Consider the following 17264-nt stretch of genomic DNA (forward strand, 5'->3'; position numbering starts at 1 on the left):
TGTGTGTGTGTGTGTGTGTGTGTGTGTGTGTGTGTGTGTGTGTGTGTGTGTGTGTGTGCGCGCGTGTGCATGTAGGTTCGAGGTGCTGACGTTCCTGTTACTTTGCTACAATGCTGCTCTCAGCTACATGTCTACAACTTCCCTGCAGTCCCTATGTCAGCTCAGCTCTCGGTGAGCACACACACACACACACACACACACACACACACACACACACACACACACACACACACACAGAGAGAGAAGGAACTAGACAGATTTTTTACCAACACTTGTATACTGTGTACTGTGCACTGGTGCTTTGCCTGAAGTGACATCTTGTGGCCATGGCAACCGGGTGCCTGAAGGGCATGTGTGAAGCTGTGCCACGCTAGAGGAAGTGCAGCATCAGGACCAGTGTGGTCCAGTGGACATGAGGAACTAATGAAAATGTAGAGTAGTCATGTAAGACTATATGTTAATGTAGAATAGATATATATAATGTAGAATAGAATAGAATAGAAAAATTTAGAATAGATTTTGTATGAAAGATATAGTGTGAGATAAGTAGTCATAGAAATGATTGTATGAGCGTTTGTATTATCTTCTTGTGTATTTTTCCTGTTTAAGTGTGGTGAGGGATTTTAGAGGAGAGATGTTTTATCAATTTTGTTTGATGTACACCAGGGGTGTCAAACTCATTTTGGTCCGGGGGCCGCATACAACCCATATGGACCTCAAGTGGGCCGCAATAGTAACATCATCGCAAAAAAAAACAAAAAACGTAAAGCAGAGGATTTGTGTTCAGTACTATCACGTTGTAAGTGTGTTGAATATGTAGAAAGCAATGCAATGCTGATAATCCTATGCAAAATTTCCTTGACTTCATTCATTCATTGCCAACCGTCAATTAATTAAATATGGGACAGTTCATTTTGTCCGGGGGTCTGGGGGTTTTCCCCCAGAAAAAAATGTATTTCTTATATGTAATTTCCTGCATTTTCACGCATTCTAACATCCCGTTTCCAGTTTGAGCTTAATAGGAACCAATACAAATCCAATTATATTTATTATTTAATTACAACCAATACCAATACAATACGAATAAGAAGTATTAACATTTTATCTCTATATATGAGGTCTATAATATATGAGCTTTATCAAATGCCTGTTACAGTACAAATTCACTATTTATAATAGAAGTGTGATGTGCACTTTACTACATATATACAGTGTAACAGAGGGACCATTGGGTTAATGTCATGCAGGTCTCGATTTTACCCCGATGGCCGTAATTGCGCATTTCGGTTATTTCATTTAAAAAAAAAGTAAAAAATAAAAAATATTTTTTTTTTTTTTTTTTTTACATCCGGACCGGATGGAACCCTCTGGCGGGCCGGATGCGGCCCGCGGGCCGTATGTTTGACACCCCTGATGTACACAATTATTCTGCCGTGACGGATCACTAAGTTGACTGGGCATGATGGATTATGGAAATTTAAATAGGAAATAAGATCAGAGTTAAATGTTCCTTCTCATGACTCCTTCCATGTCTATCTATTGAAAGCAAGGTTAGCTATTTTTAGAGATGACATAGAAAAATAATTCTCGCACAAGCGCAAACGCAAACCTTGTGTACCTAAGGCTATCTTAATCCTCTGTCATGTTAATGTGTCGACCCAATAAAATATGATCACAGACAGAAAGAATGGAGAAGAGGATAGTAGCATAAAAATAGATTGTAATATAAAAATAGAACTGCTTGTTGTTCAAGTCAAATGAACTAAATTTCTGACTGAAAGGCTGTGGGGAATAAAGTGGAATTTAACTGCAGCAATTTGAGAAAGCGAGTAGGAGAAGCATGAACCTTGAGACAACCACTGGCTTTAATGTTGTCCTGGAGGTCATTTAAACCTAGACAGTCGGTATGCAAAAATAACTCCGCAATATCTATGCTATAAAATACCTATTTTGATGGCTACATCATGTAGTGAGGAGCTTTGCCAACACAAATCACTGGCTGCAAATGTCCCGTTACGTGTCTAACACTGGGTGACTCAAGGGATGGCTTAATTAGCTTAATTTCCCTCTGGTATTTTAATCTGCATGCCACTGTTGTGTATTCAACGAGCCAAAAGACACAGCACTGAAGTTAAGAAGTTTAAAGCCAGTCAAATTTCCCTTCACAAAGTTCCAGCTTCCTCCTACTATACAATATTTCAAAAAGAAGTCCCAGGTTGCTGCTCCGTACCCCAGTGCTCGTCTGACCAAGAGAATATTTACCAAATATGCTCCCTACCCCACTGCATGTCTGCCTACTGTCTTAATGTGTGGCTGAGAGGCAGACTGCCTCGTGGGGAAGAGAAGACATCGTCCACAATGGAGACACGTCACTAGTTACAGACTGTGCCTTAAAGGCAGGACGATACACTCAGAATGGAGACATGTCGCTAGTTTAGACCGTGCCTTAAAGACAATGTAAACGCGTCACTAGTTTAGACCCACGATTCTTTCTAATATGCGGACTCCCGTCCTCCCTTGCTCACTTGCCTGCTTGTGGCCTCGTGATGACGTCACTGATGACAGAAGTGTATTTCAATATCTCGCAAAAGTGCAATTCTAATGTCCGCATATTGGAAATAACCCCCTGCCTTACAGGTAGGACGCCGCATTCAGAAGTAAGAGATGTCACCACTAGTCATTAGTTGAGGCCATTTTCCGATGACACACTCAGAATGGAGACACGTCACAGAAATGCAAAAGGCAAACTTCACAAAGGAAATGCTATGAACTGTAACAATACTGTAGCTGTAATAATAGTGATTAATAACATCTCGTGTTGCGTGATCAGAGTCATGTTATGATTAGTTTTTTGATCAGTTGCCCAGCCCTGTTCAGTTAGCTCAGGAAGCTATTAGATCTAATGACTTGATGGTAATCGCCTTCTGTCCCAGTTATGAAAAGCAAATGAAATTGCTTTTTTACAGTCCCCCACTAAAAAAAATATATCAGTCTGTGTCTCTCTCTTTCTCTGTCTGCTCACCTGTCTATCTATTTGTCTGTCTCTCTTTCTCTATTTTGCTCACTAACCACCACTGTCTGTTTGGTCTGTCGGTCCATGTCTACTGTATCTGATCTGTCTGTCTTTCTGTCTGTCTCTCTATCTACTCATTAACCATGTCTCTGTCTGTTTGTCTGTTCACTAGCCACCTATCTGTCTGTCTGTCTGTTTGCTAACCACCTGTCTTTCTGTCTGGTGTCCTCCTACCCTCCAGGGTCTGCATCTGTGGGTATCCACGGCAACAGCTGCGACGGTACAAAGGCATCAACACGCGGATGATGGTGACCTCCGAGTTCCTGGTGCAGCTCATCACCGGCATCCATTTTGCCCTGTGAGTGGCCTGACCCCTCTTTAGAACATACAGTATATATATTAGCTGTTTTACATCCATCCATTTTGCCCTGTGAGTGGCCTGACACCTCTCTAGAACATACAGTATATTAGCTGTTTTATATCCATCCATTTTGCCCTGTGAGTGGCCTGAGCCCTCTCGAGAACAAATAGAGGTGTCAAAAGTAAAAGTACTTTTGTGGTGTAGATACAACTCTAGCACATGGCATTACATGGCTATTACACCATTTACTCCATTGTACCTAATGAGAGACTGTGTTGTGACTGAAAAACACTGAAAACCTAACAAGGACCAACCACAAACGTGATCCAGCCAGTGCAGAGTTAGCTGATCGTAAGACAGGTACACGGGTCTACTGGTTACTCAGATAAGTTACTTGTGTTGGAAGGAAACTGAGTTTCCTTTTTTTACTTTTACTTTTGACACCTTTGACCCCTATAACAAAGTCATACATGTAAATGATCATATTATAACATAGATGTAATAATAATAATCAATAGTTGTGTAAATATATTACCGGTAGCTGTTTTACATCCATCCATTTTGCCCTGCGAGTGACCTGACCACTCTCCTCCTCTTCACCTATTGGGGTGCAAGTTAAACTGGCATATCCTTCATTAAACGTTGTGTGAATGTTGTGGATGTTGTGGTTTAATATGGTGTTGTCCCTCCTCTGTCCCTCTGTGCAGGTACAATGGGGAGTCCGACCAGGGCTCCAAAGCACTTGACGACGTCCTGTACAGAGCTCAGCTAGAGCTGTATCCTGAAGCATTGCTGGTCAGTACTGTGTGTGTGTGTGCGCGTGCGTCTCTGTATATATGGCTTCAGATATTGAAGGGTTTATTTGCAAAACGGTGTATCTCCATTTTGTAGAATGTTGGGAAATTGGCATTTTGTATTGGACATTCCATTGCATTGTATTGCAAAATGCTTTTTTTATAGGTTTAAAAAGTATGTTCCCAAAATATTTGAATGGCAACAATTCACACAACGGTCAATGGTACCTCTGGACAGTCATTTCCAATAAGTCAAGTCAAAAATGGTGGATACACCGTTTTGCAAATAAACCCTTCTATTCTTTATGGGCTTTTTGCCCTTATTTCTTGACGGGACAGTATAGAGATGACAGGAAGCGAGTGTGGAGAGAGCCTGGGTAGGGTTGGTACACAACCCAGGTCAGACTCGAACCTGGGTGCAGCCCCTTGACATGCTAGCCCAAACGTGGAGGGGGGCCTAGCGCGCTGCGCCACAGCGCCCCCCGCGTCTCTGTATACATGTCTTACTATGTGTGTGAGAGAGTGAAGGGAGGGGATCAGGAATGGATCCAAGACAGCAAGTCGAGAAATGTAGAAAAATGTCACACCACTCAATCTCGTCTCTTTTTCCTCGGCTTCCCACCGCACGCACGCACGCGCACACACGCACACACACACACACACACACACACACACACACACACACACACACACATACACACTCCCTGCTGGCTCTGATGAGGGGGTTTCAAGATGGAACTGTCTTGGCTGTGCCTTAATCATCCTCCACTGTACTGTCATGATGAACTGCTGAAATTATGCTCCCTCCACACACACACACACACACACACACACACACACACACACACACACACACACACACACACACACACACACACACACACACACACACACACACACACACACACACAGTCCTTGTCTCATAGAGAGGGCCTCAGGCTGGCGTCATGCTATCAGTGTTGGAAGTGGGAAAGGATTGGAAGCGGAGGATTGAGAATGTGTGCGCATGTGTGTGAGAGCACTTTGATGATAGTTACGACCAGTGTTGGGAAAGTTCACACCTCTCAGAATTAACTAGTTCGTTCATAGTTCATAATTTTTTCAAAATGAACTAGTTCGTTCATAATAAATGAACTAGTTCATTTCAGTTCACCCCCCCCAAAAAAAAAAAAAATAAAAATAAAAATAATTAAATAAAAAAAATTCATTGACCAAGCCTATATAAATGCTCCACAGATAGCCATTATTTAATGGGTTAATTAGTGTTAACAAGGACATTGCTGGATATAACTGTATTTTAGTTGTGCATTAGAGCAGCGGTTTATTATTATTAGTAGTAATAGAGAGTATAGTCCTTAACTGTGTTTTCTGCAGTGTTGGGAAAGTTAATTTTCTACTAGTTCATAGTTCAGTTCACAGCTCAACCCCAATGTTGAAAAAAGTGTAGGCCTAATTGACAAAGCCCATATTTAGTTAGTTTTGAGATTGTTAGATATTACTGTATTTTAGTTCTGCATTAACAGTGGTTCACAACACTGGTTACGACACACACTCTTTTTGACGCATCTTGACAAATAAGTGGTAGTCAATCTGTCTGTGTCTTCAAAGCCAATTACACACACACACACCACACACACACACACTCGCACACACACACACACACACACACACACACACACGCGCACACACACACACACACACAAGCGCGTGCATGCATGCGGTGTGACAGGTTTTTCATGTGTATTATAGCTAAGAGGTAAGATAAGTGGTAAGAGACGGGGATCTGTGTAGGATGAAGTTTGTCTGTCTCCTTAAAGCCATTGTACACACACACACACACACACACACACACACACACACACACACACACACACACACACACACACACACACACACACACACACACACACACACACACACACACACACACACACAGAAACACTCCTTTTTTACACATTTTAAATAATCTGCGAGGTAGGGAAAGTGGTAATATAAGGGATGAGTTCAGCGTAGGATGGAGTGTGTAAGTGTCTCTTCAAAGCCATGGTACAAAGCCATCTTCTGAGCTGGTGATTAGACAGCCTGTCATTTCAATGGATCTCTGAAGCCACGCATGAGTCACAGTCAGGGCTATTTCTGAACATTCTTCCCGTCATTTAAGTGCAATGCGCGCGCTTTATGCGTTTCTTTCAGTCTTCTTATATATATATTCCGTCGTACTTCATTCGTATTTTCCCCTCCTGTGAAGTACATGTCGCTTTGGGTTTTTTTTTTCATATGCTTTGAGGGTCTTAAACTTCCCTTTCGTTCACCTCTTCTTATCTGTTCCTCTTCACTTCTTTGTCTCTCCGCCTGTACATGTCACTTTGGGTTTTTTTTTCTTCATATCCTTTTGCGGTTCTTAAACTTCCCTTTTGTTGACCTCTTCTCTTATCTGTTCTTCCTGTTCTCCCCTCCCTCCGTTTTCTCTTCTCCTGTGCCATTTCATGTGCTTTACTTCATTTGCTTTGCGGTTGTTCTCTTCCTGATTCCCGCTCTTTATATCGCCTCTCTGATATCTCTCGGTCCGTCTTGTGGGTTTCGTTCCTCGTCTCAGTCACTTCTTCTGTTACGGTAGGGACATGTAGGGCATTAGAGATTTACAGTACTACACGGCCACCGACATACCTCATCCAACCCAGGGAATGGGGGAGTGTTGGTTTTTGGTGTGCTTTACATCTCTAATGCACTACACGTCCCTACCATAACACTTCCCTCTCCTTCCTTCCTTCTCTTGTTCTCCCCCTGTACGTGTGGCATATTGGTCCTTCTCCTTTCCTGCTTGTTTCCCCGAAGTCACTTTGTCTCCCATCCAAAAATGTCACCGTCATGAGCTTTGTGCCTTGTGACGGCTTGATTTGTCTTTTGACATTCACTTCAAGGATGAGGGTATCTCTCGGCTCTGCCGTGGTCAACCGGTAGGGCACTTGCCTGCCATGTGACTCACCCAGGTTGGATTTCCGGACCGGGTCCTTTGCCGACCCCTCCCCACCTCTCTCCCAATTCTCTTCCTGTCCACCTCTCACACTGTCCTGTCAAATAAAGTCGTAAAAGACCAAAAAAAAAAAATCGCTAAAAGTCTCTCTTGCCCCCCTCCCTTTCCCTCTTTCCCTCTTTCCCTCTTTCCCTCTTCCCCTCTTTCCCTCTTCCCCTCTTTCCCTCTTTCCCTCTTCCTATGAGGGCCTTTAGTCATGCCTGTGGGTGTGGCGGGTACACAAATGCTAGGACCTCCAAATAATGCCAATTTGACAACACACTGCATTATGACATGAGTCACAAACATCAATAACGTATCACTAATGTTCCTGACATGTCGTGTCATTCTTATGCCGGCTACATGGCCACCTTATGTATGTAGACCCCTTTTGTCTGACTTTGACCTCTGCCCTCTGACCCCCCCCCCTCAGGTGGGCAATGCCATCAAGTCGTCGATCCAGGGGGCGGCGCTCAAGTCCAACAAGGAGGGCACGGTGCGCAGCATCCAGGTGGAGATCACGCCCACCGCCCCGCGCATCTCGCGCAACGCTGTCACCAGCCTCTCCATACGCGGACACCGCTGGAAGAGACACGGTAGAAACACACTTACACACAGCAACGAACGCAACACCGGCTCCGAGACTGGAGACTTTGCAGATTTGCTTTTGTTTGGCTTTCAACAAGTTGAACAGGAACTTGGTCCATGTTTGTTTGGTGCAAGATCTCCTCATGAAAGCATATCCTCCCCCTCCTCCCCTCCTCCTTCTTATGGGGTTATTTAATCTGCACAGTCACATAACCCATTTTAGCCTAAGCCCTTTTTGGTAAGTTTCCCTCTCCCTATTAAAACCTAAATATCTCAGCCTCGAAAGCACATAAAAACATGAAATAATTTGTATTTAAAAACTAGAACCTTCATTTTGCACTATTTTTAATAAAACAGCACAAATCTCAAGAACTTGATTGCAGCGTATATGTCACTCCCGGACACAATATGTTAATCTGCACAGTCACTTAAACAACCACTCCACTTGGTTTTGTCAGTCATATATCAATTAGAGTCGCTCCATAGATTTTCCCATTTAGAAGCGCTACTGTCATCTCTCGTTATCGACCTCTTTGCCACTCGACTGAGCAGACAATGAGACAGAATGGAATAAGTACCACTGTAGAAGGCAGTGTTATTGTAGTCCTCTTTCTTTTTCTTTTTAACGAGCGAACTTGGCCATGGCCAATTACAGTCATCAGATATGTGTTTCCATGGTAACAGCCCCCTCATACACACACACGCACGCACACACACACACACACACACACACACACACACACACACACACACACACACACACACACACACACGCACGCACACAGAGCTAGTAATTGCAGTGGTAATTACAGTTTAGTGGCTGGCCTCTTCACAAGGCTGTCGGCCCCCACATTTTAATTAGCGAAGGGCTTTAAGAGAAGTCCCCTGCTATCACATAACAGATTTTCTTTTTTTAAAAACACATTTGTGATGAGTCATGTAATTTCCTGCCTCAGAGATTTCGTTTCGTCTCAGAAGACCACTATTGCATGATAGATTTTCAGATTTCTTTCAAAGTACATTCATGACTAGGCATGTTTTTTTCCACAGTGAGGTGGGCATTTTTCGTGCAAGCACATGATTGTAGAAATCTGCCATCAAATCCTAAAGCAATACTGCACCATTTCTGGAAATAAGGTCATTTACACCTCCCCTTGAGTTAAATGGTTTAGTTTTAACCTTCTCCTCCACTTCCAGCCGTTCTCTGAGTCTGGCCATGCAAATTCTACCTCCAAGCCAGCAAATATCATTGAATCTTATGGGTTCATCTAGCCGCTAGCTGGACCCATAAGATTCTATGATAATTGCTAGCTTGGAACTATAAGCAACTTGCATGGTTAACACCAGACCTAATCACAAGTGAGATTAGGTCTGGGGAGTTGCCTATTGTGAATTCCGCAGGGGGCAGAATACTTGGCTATTATGACACACTGCCCTGCTCTCTGATTGGGCAGAGAAACTGTTAAGGTCGAAATGCTTGGCCATTATGACACAGGGCCCATGATCTTGGACGTTATGAGTCATCCTCGCCAGACTGTCTTTCAGATCGAAACGATTGTGTAGAACTAAAGGCAGTATGGGAGTTCCCAGGCTAATAAGCAACATCACCAGACTGAGATTGGCGGAAAGAACAGAAGAAAGGTTAAAAGAAATTATTTAGGCCCTGCCGTGGCCAACCGGTATAGGGCACTTGCCTGCCATGTGGCTGACCCGGGTTCGATTCCCGGCCCGGGTCCTTTGCCGACCCCTCCACGTCTCTCTCCCAATTCACTTCCTGTCCACCTCTCGCACTGTCCTATCAAATAAGCCCACCCAGTGGTAGCAGTGTTGGTGTTGTGTACTCAAGCGCTGTGTCGTCTGAATGAAACCTCCAACTTTGACTTGAATCTACTGACATGAACCGGGCTATTTCCACATCCTATAAGGGATGCTGAGTGATCTGTGGACCATAATGATGTTGATCTTCTACTGCTCTACTTGTGTAGTTCATGTCTTAGACCCAGTGTCATCACCATTCATTACTTCACTCATCACCCCATCATGTGTTCTGTTTATCTATGATTTCAGTTGTATGTACGTTGTATGTATTGACGTAAGTTGTTTTGTGTTAAATTCATTCATCAGTTCTGTTCTTTCTGTTTTTCAATGATTTATTTTTATGCATGTGTTTTTGTCTTTTGTCTTTTCGTCCCTTTTTCTATGTGCGTGTGTGTGTATGTGCGTGTGTGTGTATGTGTGTATGTACACAACCGTGTGTGGGTGTGTATTTGCGTGTGTGTATGCGTGTGTGTATGCGTGTGTGTTTGCGTGTGTGTGTGTCTGTGTGCGTATCTGTGTGCGTGTGTGTGTGCGTGCGCGTCCGTGTGTGTGCGTGCGTGCGTGCGTGCGTGCGTACGTGTGTGTGTGTGTGTGTGATTACGTGTGTGTGTGTGATTACGTGTGTGTGTTTACATGTGTGTGTGTGTGTGTGTGTGTGTGTGTGTGTGTGTGTGTGTGTGTGTGTGTGTGTGTGTGTGTGTGTGTGTGTGTGTGTGTGTGTGTGTGTGTGTGTGTGTGTGTGTGTGTGTGTGTGTGTGTGTGTGTGTGTGTGTGTGCGTGCACGTTTGTGTGCATGTGTGCATGCGTGTGAATGTACACAAACGTGTGTGTGTGGGTGCGCGTGCGTGCGTGCGTGCGTGTGTGTGTGGGCGCGTGTGTGTGTCTTGTGTGCATGGCCGTCCCTCCTGGTCTCCCATCTCTCATCCCCCTCTCATCCAGAAGCTGAGGAGAACAGTGTAGAGTCCACAGACTTGAGCCCGGCGGGCGGCGGAGGCGGCGGCATCCCCGAGATTAGCGTGACGGGGGTGGGGGGCGAGAGACTGGGGGTGTCCAACGGGGAGGTACTGCGGAGCCGGCCCGAGGGAGAGGGGTCCACGCTGGGGGGTGTCGGCATCATCGGCACGGAGGTCGGCGGGGGCGGTCACCAAGAGGTGCGGAGGCAGAAGTCGGTGCGGAGGGGGCAACACCTGGAGGACGGAGGGGGCACGCCGACGGGCAGGGTACACTTCTAGAGGTGTGACCACCTTCTCCTGCCCGCCTCACTCTCTCCGGACTTGACACACAAAAAACACTCCTCCTTCTGGTCTGCTCTTCGTCTCTCTGCCTACCTGACTGCCAGCCTGCCCGCACGCCTGCCTCTGCCTCCGCCTCCCTTCGCAAAGCACAGCCAACCAACCAGCCTTCCACTCCAGTCCTGTCCAGTCCACAAGCAAGCACCACCAACCCCCCCAACCCCCTCTCCCCCCCCCTGGAAAGCCCAGAGGTATTGTGTATGTGTTGGGGTGTCTCAAATGGCATACTTTGGATCTTTTTTCTTATTAATCAGGAATTCATGGTTTTCTAACATGGAAAAAAATGCCTTCGTTAAAACACTGTCACAATAGGAGACTCTTAACATGCATGGTTCTTTCCAACATGCGGATTCCTGTCCTCTGCCTCTGCTTGTGGCCTCACATTTCTCTGACGCCCCCCGCTGTCCAGCCTAGCCACAACAACTTTTGGTGGACTGTCCTTCGTCCAGCACCTCCATTGCAAATGAGACAATGACATTAGAGTTGCACTTTTAAAGGTACACTGTGCAGGAAATGGTCAAAAAAGGTGCTGCAACTATGCTGCTCATTGAAACTGTGTTGCCTATTGTCAAATTTGATCTTTACATTGAAGTTTACTGAGTAATAAACAAATATTTTCTAGTATGGTCCAAGCAGAGTCATTTTTGCAGCTAAAAATGGCTATTTTTGGAAATTCAAAATGGCGGACCATGGAGAAGATCCCCCTTTTCATGTATGAAAAGTGCAATTTTTCCAGTCATAATGAATACTAACAATTTGATGGTGGTGGTAAATATTCATGAAAAAGGTAACATTAGTGAATTGGCAGCATGAATTCTGGAAATAAACAAGCAGGCGAGCGACCAAGGGAGGACGGGAGTTCGTGTATTAGAAAGAACCCGCAATGTGCACTGTGTTTTTCCTGTTCTTTTGGCCTATGCCAATCACACCGATGAATAGGACACACCCACTTCATCCCACTGCCCTGCCCCTTTCAAGGCAGGTATATACCAAGCGCGACATGAGCGAGTCCAGCGACGGAAGTTATTACATTTGTATTGAGTCGCACAACAAAAGCCATTTGCGCGGCTAGAGGCGTTTGTAGTTCAACTCCTGGCAATATTATGCAAATTAGCTATGATGTGGTTTGGCAACAGCCACCACAGCCAATGGGAATGTTGGAAGGCTTGCATTCTGCTTTTAACAGACATACTCTGTCGCTTCTATCGCTCGCATCGCTCTCGCTGATGAGATCGCACCTCCTCTCCATCCCTTACCATTGATTTGTTCATAATAAATTCAGAAGTAAGCGTGTCCTTTCCACAAGGAAGTAACTATTTGTAGTCAGTCTAATTCAAAAGATTCAGTTGAAAGAGACCATTGTGTTTTGCTGTTTCAAAACAACTCTCAATTAATTTCCTGTGCAAACCCTGCCAAGATTACATTTTCTTACAGACTTGGGTGATTTTTTTTATGTCCTTCAAGTATTGGCAGAGGACGCGCTCAACTTCTTGGAAAACCGAAAAGCTTTTGGGTGCGAGATAAAAAGCGTCAACTTAAGGAAGAAGAAATCCGCACTCACAAACTGCGTCTCATTATTTATTTATATTACCACCATGTCCAAAAAGCAAACGCGTTTCGGCTAACAAGCCTTCATCAGTGCGTGGTACCACGCACTGATGAAGGCTTGTTAGCCGAAACGCGTTTGCTTTTTGGACATGGTGGTAATATAAATAAATAATGAGACGCAGTTTGTGAGTGCGGATTTCTTCTTCCTTTTTTATGTCCTTGTCATATTGAGTCTGGTCCACGTGTCCTTTATGTGTCTCTGAATGCTTTTAATACCTTCCTGTCCTTCAGAAAGGTTCTGCTGGATACTTGGCGACGTATTCTCTCTAACTTGCTCTATCTTCTAGCATGGCACTATTGTAATATCTTCTGACTAAAAAGCTTTTCTATTGCAATTTGCTCGCTTGGTGTTCACCACCCACATGGCTCTGTAAAGACATGTCTGCACTGTGTGAGACCCTGACCTTTTAAGTTTGATACACACACAAACAGAAAGAGAGAGAGCACCCGTCTCCACTAAAGACCTGTCCTTTGAATACTTTTGCCACTTCAACTACATACTTCCGTCTAAGCTTTCTCCTTACCACTGCTAACACACGGCTACTGGGTTTCTATTGGCAACAAACTAACCTGCTAAAACCTTGGGGTATTATTGTCTGGAAATGTATTTTGCCTTTTGTGTGTTGTGAAATGGCAATGACCGTAAAACCAGCCAGATAGGCCAGATATTCTTCATGGTTGCTCATTCTCATCAGACACGTCCTCAGGGTGTACACTTTGTACATGTTGTTTTCAATATATTCATGATGCCTACATTGTGTTAGGACAGTGAAGATGTAACAGGGAAGTGGTGGGAGCGAGCAAGAGAGGGAGATGAGGTAGGTCTGGGCAAATAACTCTGGCCATTGCGTCTCCGCAGCCCCCAGAGGAATTAAAAATCCCTTCATCTGTTCATTTAGTATCAACCTCTTATTATGTAAACCACCAAACCAAATTGTACCCACCACGACTCTGGTGTGAAAGAGCCCCAAGAAAAACTGGCCCTGGCTTTTTATAGAGGCTATTTAATTACTTTTGGCCATGGCGTGCTCACAGTCACTGGGTGCAAGTCCTGTTCTCTCTCCTCTGTCCTCATTGGTGACTTGGGTAAAGTCAGTCTTATTTTGGACACTAAATAAAAATGTGATCTGTCTGAACAATTCCACGTGTTGTCAAACCAACTTTGAAACATTAACAACATTTCCTCATGTGCAGCAATACTGCATTTTCTTTCCAGATATATCATGTTTGTAGTTTGAGAGTGAAGTTATTTCCAATGTGAAAATGACTCTACCCAAGTTGCCAATGAGGACTGAGGGAGGGACTCAAGTGGGGAGAAGTGACTTGCGCCTCCAGTCTCTTCCCTCTCCTTACTGTATTCTTTTCGTATTTCCTCTGCCAGATGCCGTGGATCTGGGCTCCCCTGATGATCTGATGGAGATTGCGGAGGAGGACGAGGGTTTTATCCCGCGGGCAGCAACCGAAGCAGGAGGAGGCGGCGGCAGCCCCCCCACAGTGGTCATCAGCACCACCGGTGGTGCCACCAGCCCCGCACCAACCTCGGGCAAGCCAGCGGGCAAGACCCAGCGCCGACTGCTGGGCGGCAGATCCAAGGAGAAAGACAAGGAGAAGGAGAAGGAGAAAGAGAAAGAAAAGGAGAGAGAGAGGGAGAGAGAGAGGGAAGGGTTGAGTGCCCCCGATCCGCGCAAGCTGGGGGTGGGCGCAGCGGGACGCGCCATGAGCGAGAACGCCGCCGGGGAGCAGCAGCAGCTGTCGCTCAAGCGGCTGACGCTGACTTCCAGCCAATCGGTGCCCAAGTCCACCTCCATCTCCACGTCCCTCAACTTGTCGCGCACCGCCAGCTCCGTCTTCTCCCGCTCCTTTGAGCAGGTCAGCAATGCTCTGGCCATCGCTACGGGCAACCAGCCACATCATCATCATCACCATCACCGTGCCCCGAGCCCCACCCCAAACGCCGCTAGCCACTCCCCCAACGCCAACCGCTACTCTGCCTGCAGCCTGCAGGAGGAGGGACTTGGCTACCTTGTGGGCGTTCCCGAGCATGTGAGCCCCGCCCCTCACCACAAGCAGCCGTCCCCCAGCATCAGCATTAACGTGCACCTGGCCCCTGACCTGTGAAACTTCACCTTTTGAACTTTGACCTCTGGTGACCAGAGAGCCCAGCTCATGCCCCCTTTTCTGGATCCATGGGATCTAAGCACAAGGGCTGCGTTTTTCTCGAAGTAAGTCGCTAGAGTAATTAGCATAGCATAACATGTTATGTTACGCTAATTACGCTAGCAACTTACTCGGTTGCAAGGCAATTTTCCATTGGCAGCCTACTGTGTTGCTAACTAGTTAGCAGCGACGCTTTCAAGAAACGAGATCCTGAAAAAAATCCTAAAAAATACATGAAATGGATGCCATGAAATGGATAGAGTCTTTTTCTGTTGATGTGTGACCCAGTATTATTTTAAAATCAGTGCTTAGATCCCATGTGGCTGGACTGGTACGGCCATGACTTACGCTCTCTGTTGTTGAGGTCTGGTGTCTTTGCCCTGTTACCCGCCCTCTGCACTGGCCATCGTTTTAGTGATTACTCTATCTCTTCTGTTGCTCAGCTTTCACAGACAGACAGATAGACAGGCAACTGTCAAGATGATGTCCTTTTTTCTCCCCAGCACTCCTCCTTCTCAGCACTGCCTCCCGCACTCCACCCCACCCTGACTTTGAAGTCTGCACTTACTACCCCACCACACACACACACACACACATTTTTTTCATGTTTCGGTGAAGATGACGTGGGCAGACAGAGGGGGAACGTCTCCCATTTAAGTTTCCTCAATGGCACCTTAAAGAAAGTTTTTAATGTTCGATTATTTTGTCGATGGGGTGTGAATCACTAAATAGAATACAAAGTATTTTTCGAATTGATCATTTTCTAAAGTTACCCCCCATACCCCCCAGTCTTTGTAACTATTTTTTTGTTTTGTTGTGGTACAGGACTGCGATCCATGATCTCTCAATATTGTTCCCCATGGACTGGCATTGTGGACTGTATGCGCCAGCCTGTTTAAGGTGTAATTTTTAAAGTGTCATGTTGTCTTTATGTATGTTTGTATGTATGGATGTATGTGTTTGTGCGTTTGAATCTTGCGTCTGGGTGTTTGTTTGAAAGTGTTTGTTGCCATGGGATAATGTGTTGACTTGCTGCCGGTTTGTGTGACGTTTGTGATTACGGTGACTTGCGTGTTAACTATGACAAGGTAGCCAGCCTTCCTTTTTCTTGACCTAAGACTCATGAAGGGGGAGGTTTGTTACTTTCTCTGTGTCGACATCTGAAGCCACTTTTTTAGCCATCTTTGTGGACTATGTCTATTGCCCTCGTGGGATGGCTTTGCTGAACAAAAATGACAAAAAAGACATCTGGGTTTTTTTTGTCCCATTCTTGAACAAACGCTTCAAGAAAAGCACAGTAGCGATACATGATTGCACAGCGCAACCTTTTTTGTGAGGCAGTGGGAAATGGGTCAATCAGATTTTTTTTACCCATGTTGCACTAGGCTTACACTTAAGCTAGCACTATGCGTACTGTACGTATATGTGCATTCCCCAATCCCAAAATGCTCAACACGGATGTGTGGTTGATTTATACGTTTTACCACTATTGGCCCCGCCGGACGAGAGAGAATTGATTCGCAAGAAATTCTACAAATGTGTAAAACAAAGATAAAAAATGTATGGTTCGTTTTGTTTATAACGAACTGTATTCCCACGATGCTGAAAAGAGCAATATCACTGTAATTGATTTGTCTAAGCTGTGCGGAAATCAGGATAAGACATGATGATGTGTTGATTTGGTTTTTATTGTTCTTTTTTTGTTTGTTTTTTTAATAGCAAATAATGTACGAACTGTGGTATCAGGGTTGGGGGGGTGAAGAGGAAAACCTCCACTACAGTATTAATATTGAAAATCGAAGCACATGTTTTTTACAGAATAACTTCAAACCAGCACGGCAAAGGGTTGTGATAGGAGAAGAGCTGGCCAAGTTGCTCACTCCCTGAAAAGCGCTCTCTTCTGTTCTTTTCTCCAAACTTTATTGGCACACCCCATCTTGAAGTGATTGTGCTCGTATCATGTTACTGTCTTCAAATGAATGGGTCGTGTGTGTGTTTGTGTGATTGTTCTATTATTTAATGACTAAATTGGACAAGAGCACTGTGGTACTGTATGATTTTCTTGAAATGGGAAATAAATTGCTTAATTTGTTTTTTTTCTTCTTGGTCTGCTTTGTCTCCATAAAATTCAGTATATATTTGGAAAATACCGGGGTGTGTGTTTTTTTTTTTATTCACAATGTGGAAGGATAACAATCATTACTCATTTTTGTTTACAGAAATGTGAAAAGATGCTCTTGTGAATTGTACATACTAAAGTGTTTTTTTTTTCTTCGTTCCTTTTTTGCCTTTTGTCTGAAAGTAACTAGAGCTTCTCAGATAATAAAGTGTGTCTATTTCAGCCACTCTTAATCTGTTTGATTCCATGGCCTTGTTTTACGATCAATAATAAATGGGGTAGGCTATATAGAAGTAACGCATTACCTTCCTAGAGTGTGCCATCTCAACAGAAACAGAAAATAAAGTCAGACAGCTTGCCAGGGCAACTCGGTACATTCTTAATTTATTTATGGTGCAGATTTGTACATGCATATAAAGTTTTTGGGACTTCTCCCTTAAGAGCCTTCAGGGTAAGTAGCACATTACAATGCTGCTACAGTGAATGGAGTTTCCATACCTT

The 17264-nt window shown here is 44.6% G+C and overlaps 1 protein-coding gene across 6 annotated transcripts in view; it reads left to right on the forward strand.

Moving 5' to 3' along the window:
- Positions 1 to 16742, forward strand: part of hycc1 (hyccin PI4KA lipid kinase complex subunit 1) — a 59282-nt gene extending 42540 nt beyond the window's left edge. For 5 of the 6 annotated variants that reach the window (XM_063185642.1, XM_063185644.1, XM_063185645.1 and 2 more), the window contains exons 7-11: positions 76 to 171; positions 3255 to 3371; positions 4082 to 4169; positions 7615 to 7777; positions 10527 to 11006. In XM_063185642.1, the coding sequence (XP_063041712.1) occupies positions 76 to 171; positions 3255 to 3371; positions 4082 to 4169; positions 7615 to 7777; positions 10527 to 10819 (757 nt within the window). In that variant the 3' untranslated portion in view covers positions 10820 to 11006. Of the gene's footprint in view, positions 1 to 75; positions 172 to 3254; positions 3372 to 4081; positions 4170 to 7614; positions 7778 to 10526; positions 11007 to 13868 lie in introns of those variants that run through there. The other variant, XM_063185646.1, reaches the window with a different exon arrangement.
- The last annotated feature ends 522 nt before the right edge of the window (positions 16743 to 17264 follow it).

Source organism: Engraulis encrasicolus, chromosome 20 (assembly GCF_034702125.1).
Source record: "Engraulis encrasicolus isolate BLACKSEA-1 chromosome 20, IST_EnEncr_1.0, whole genome shotgun sequence".
Classification (NCBI taxonomy): Eukaryota; Metazoa; Chordata; class Actinopteri; order Clupeiformes; family Engraulidae; genus Engraulis; species Engraulis encrasicolus.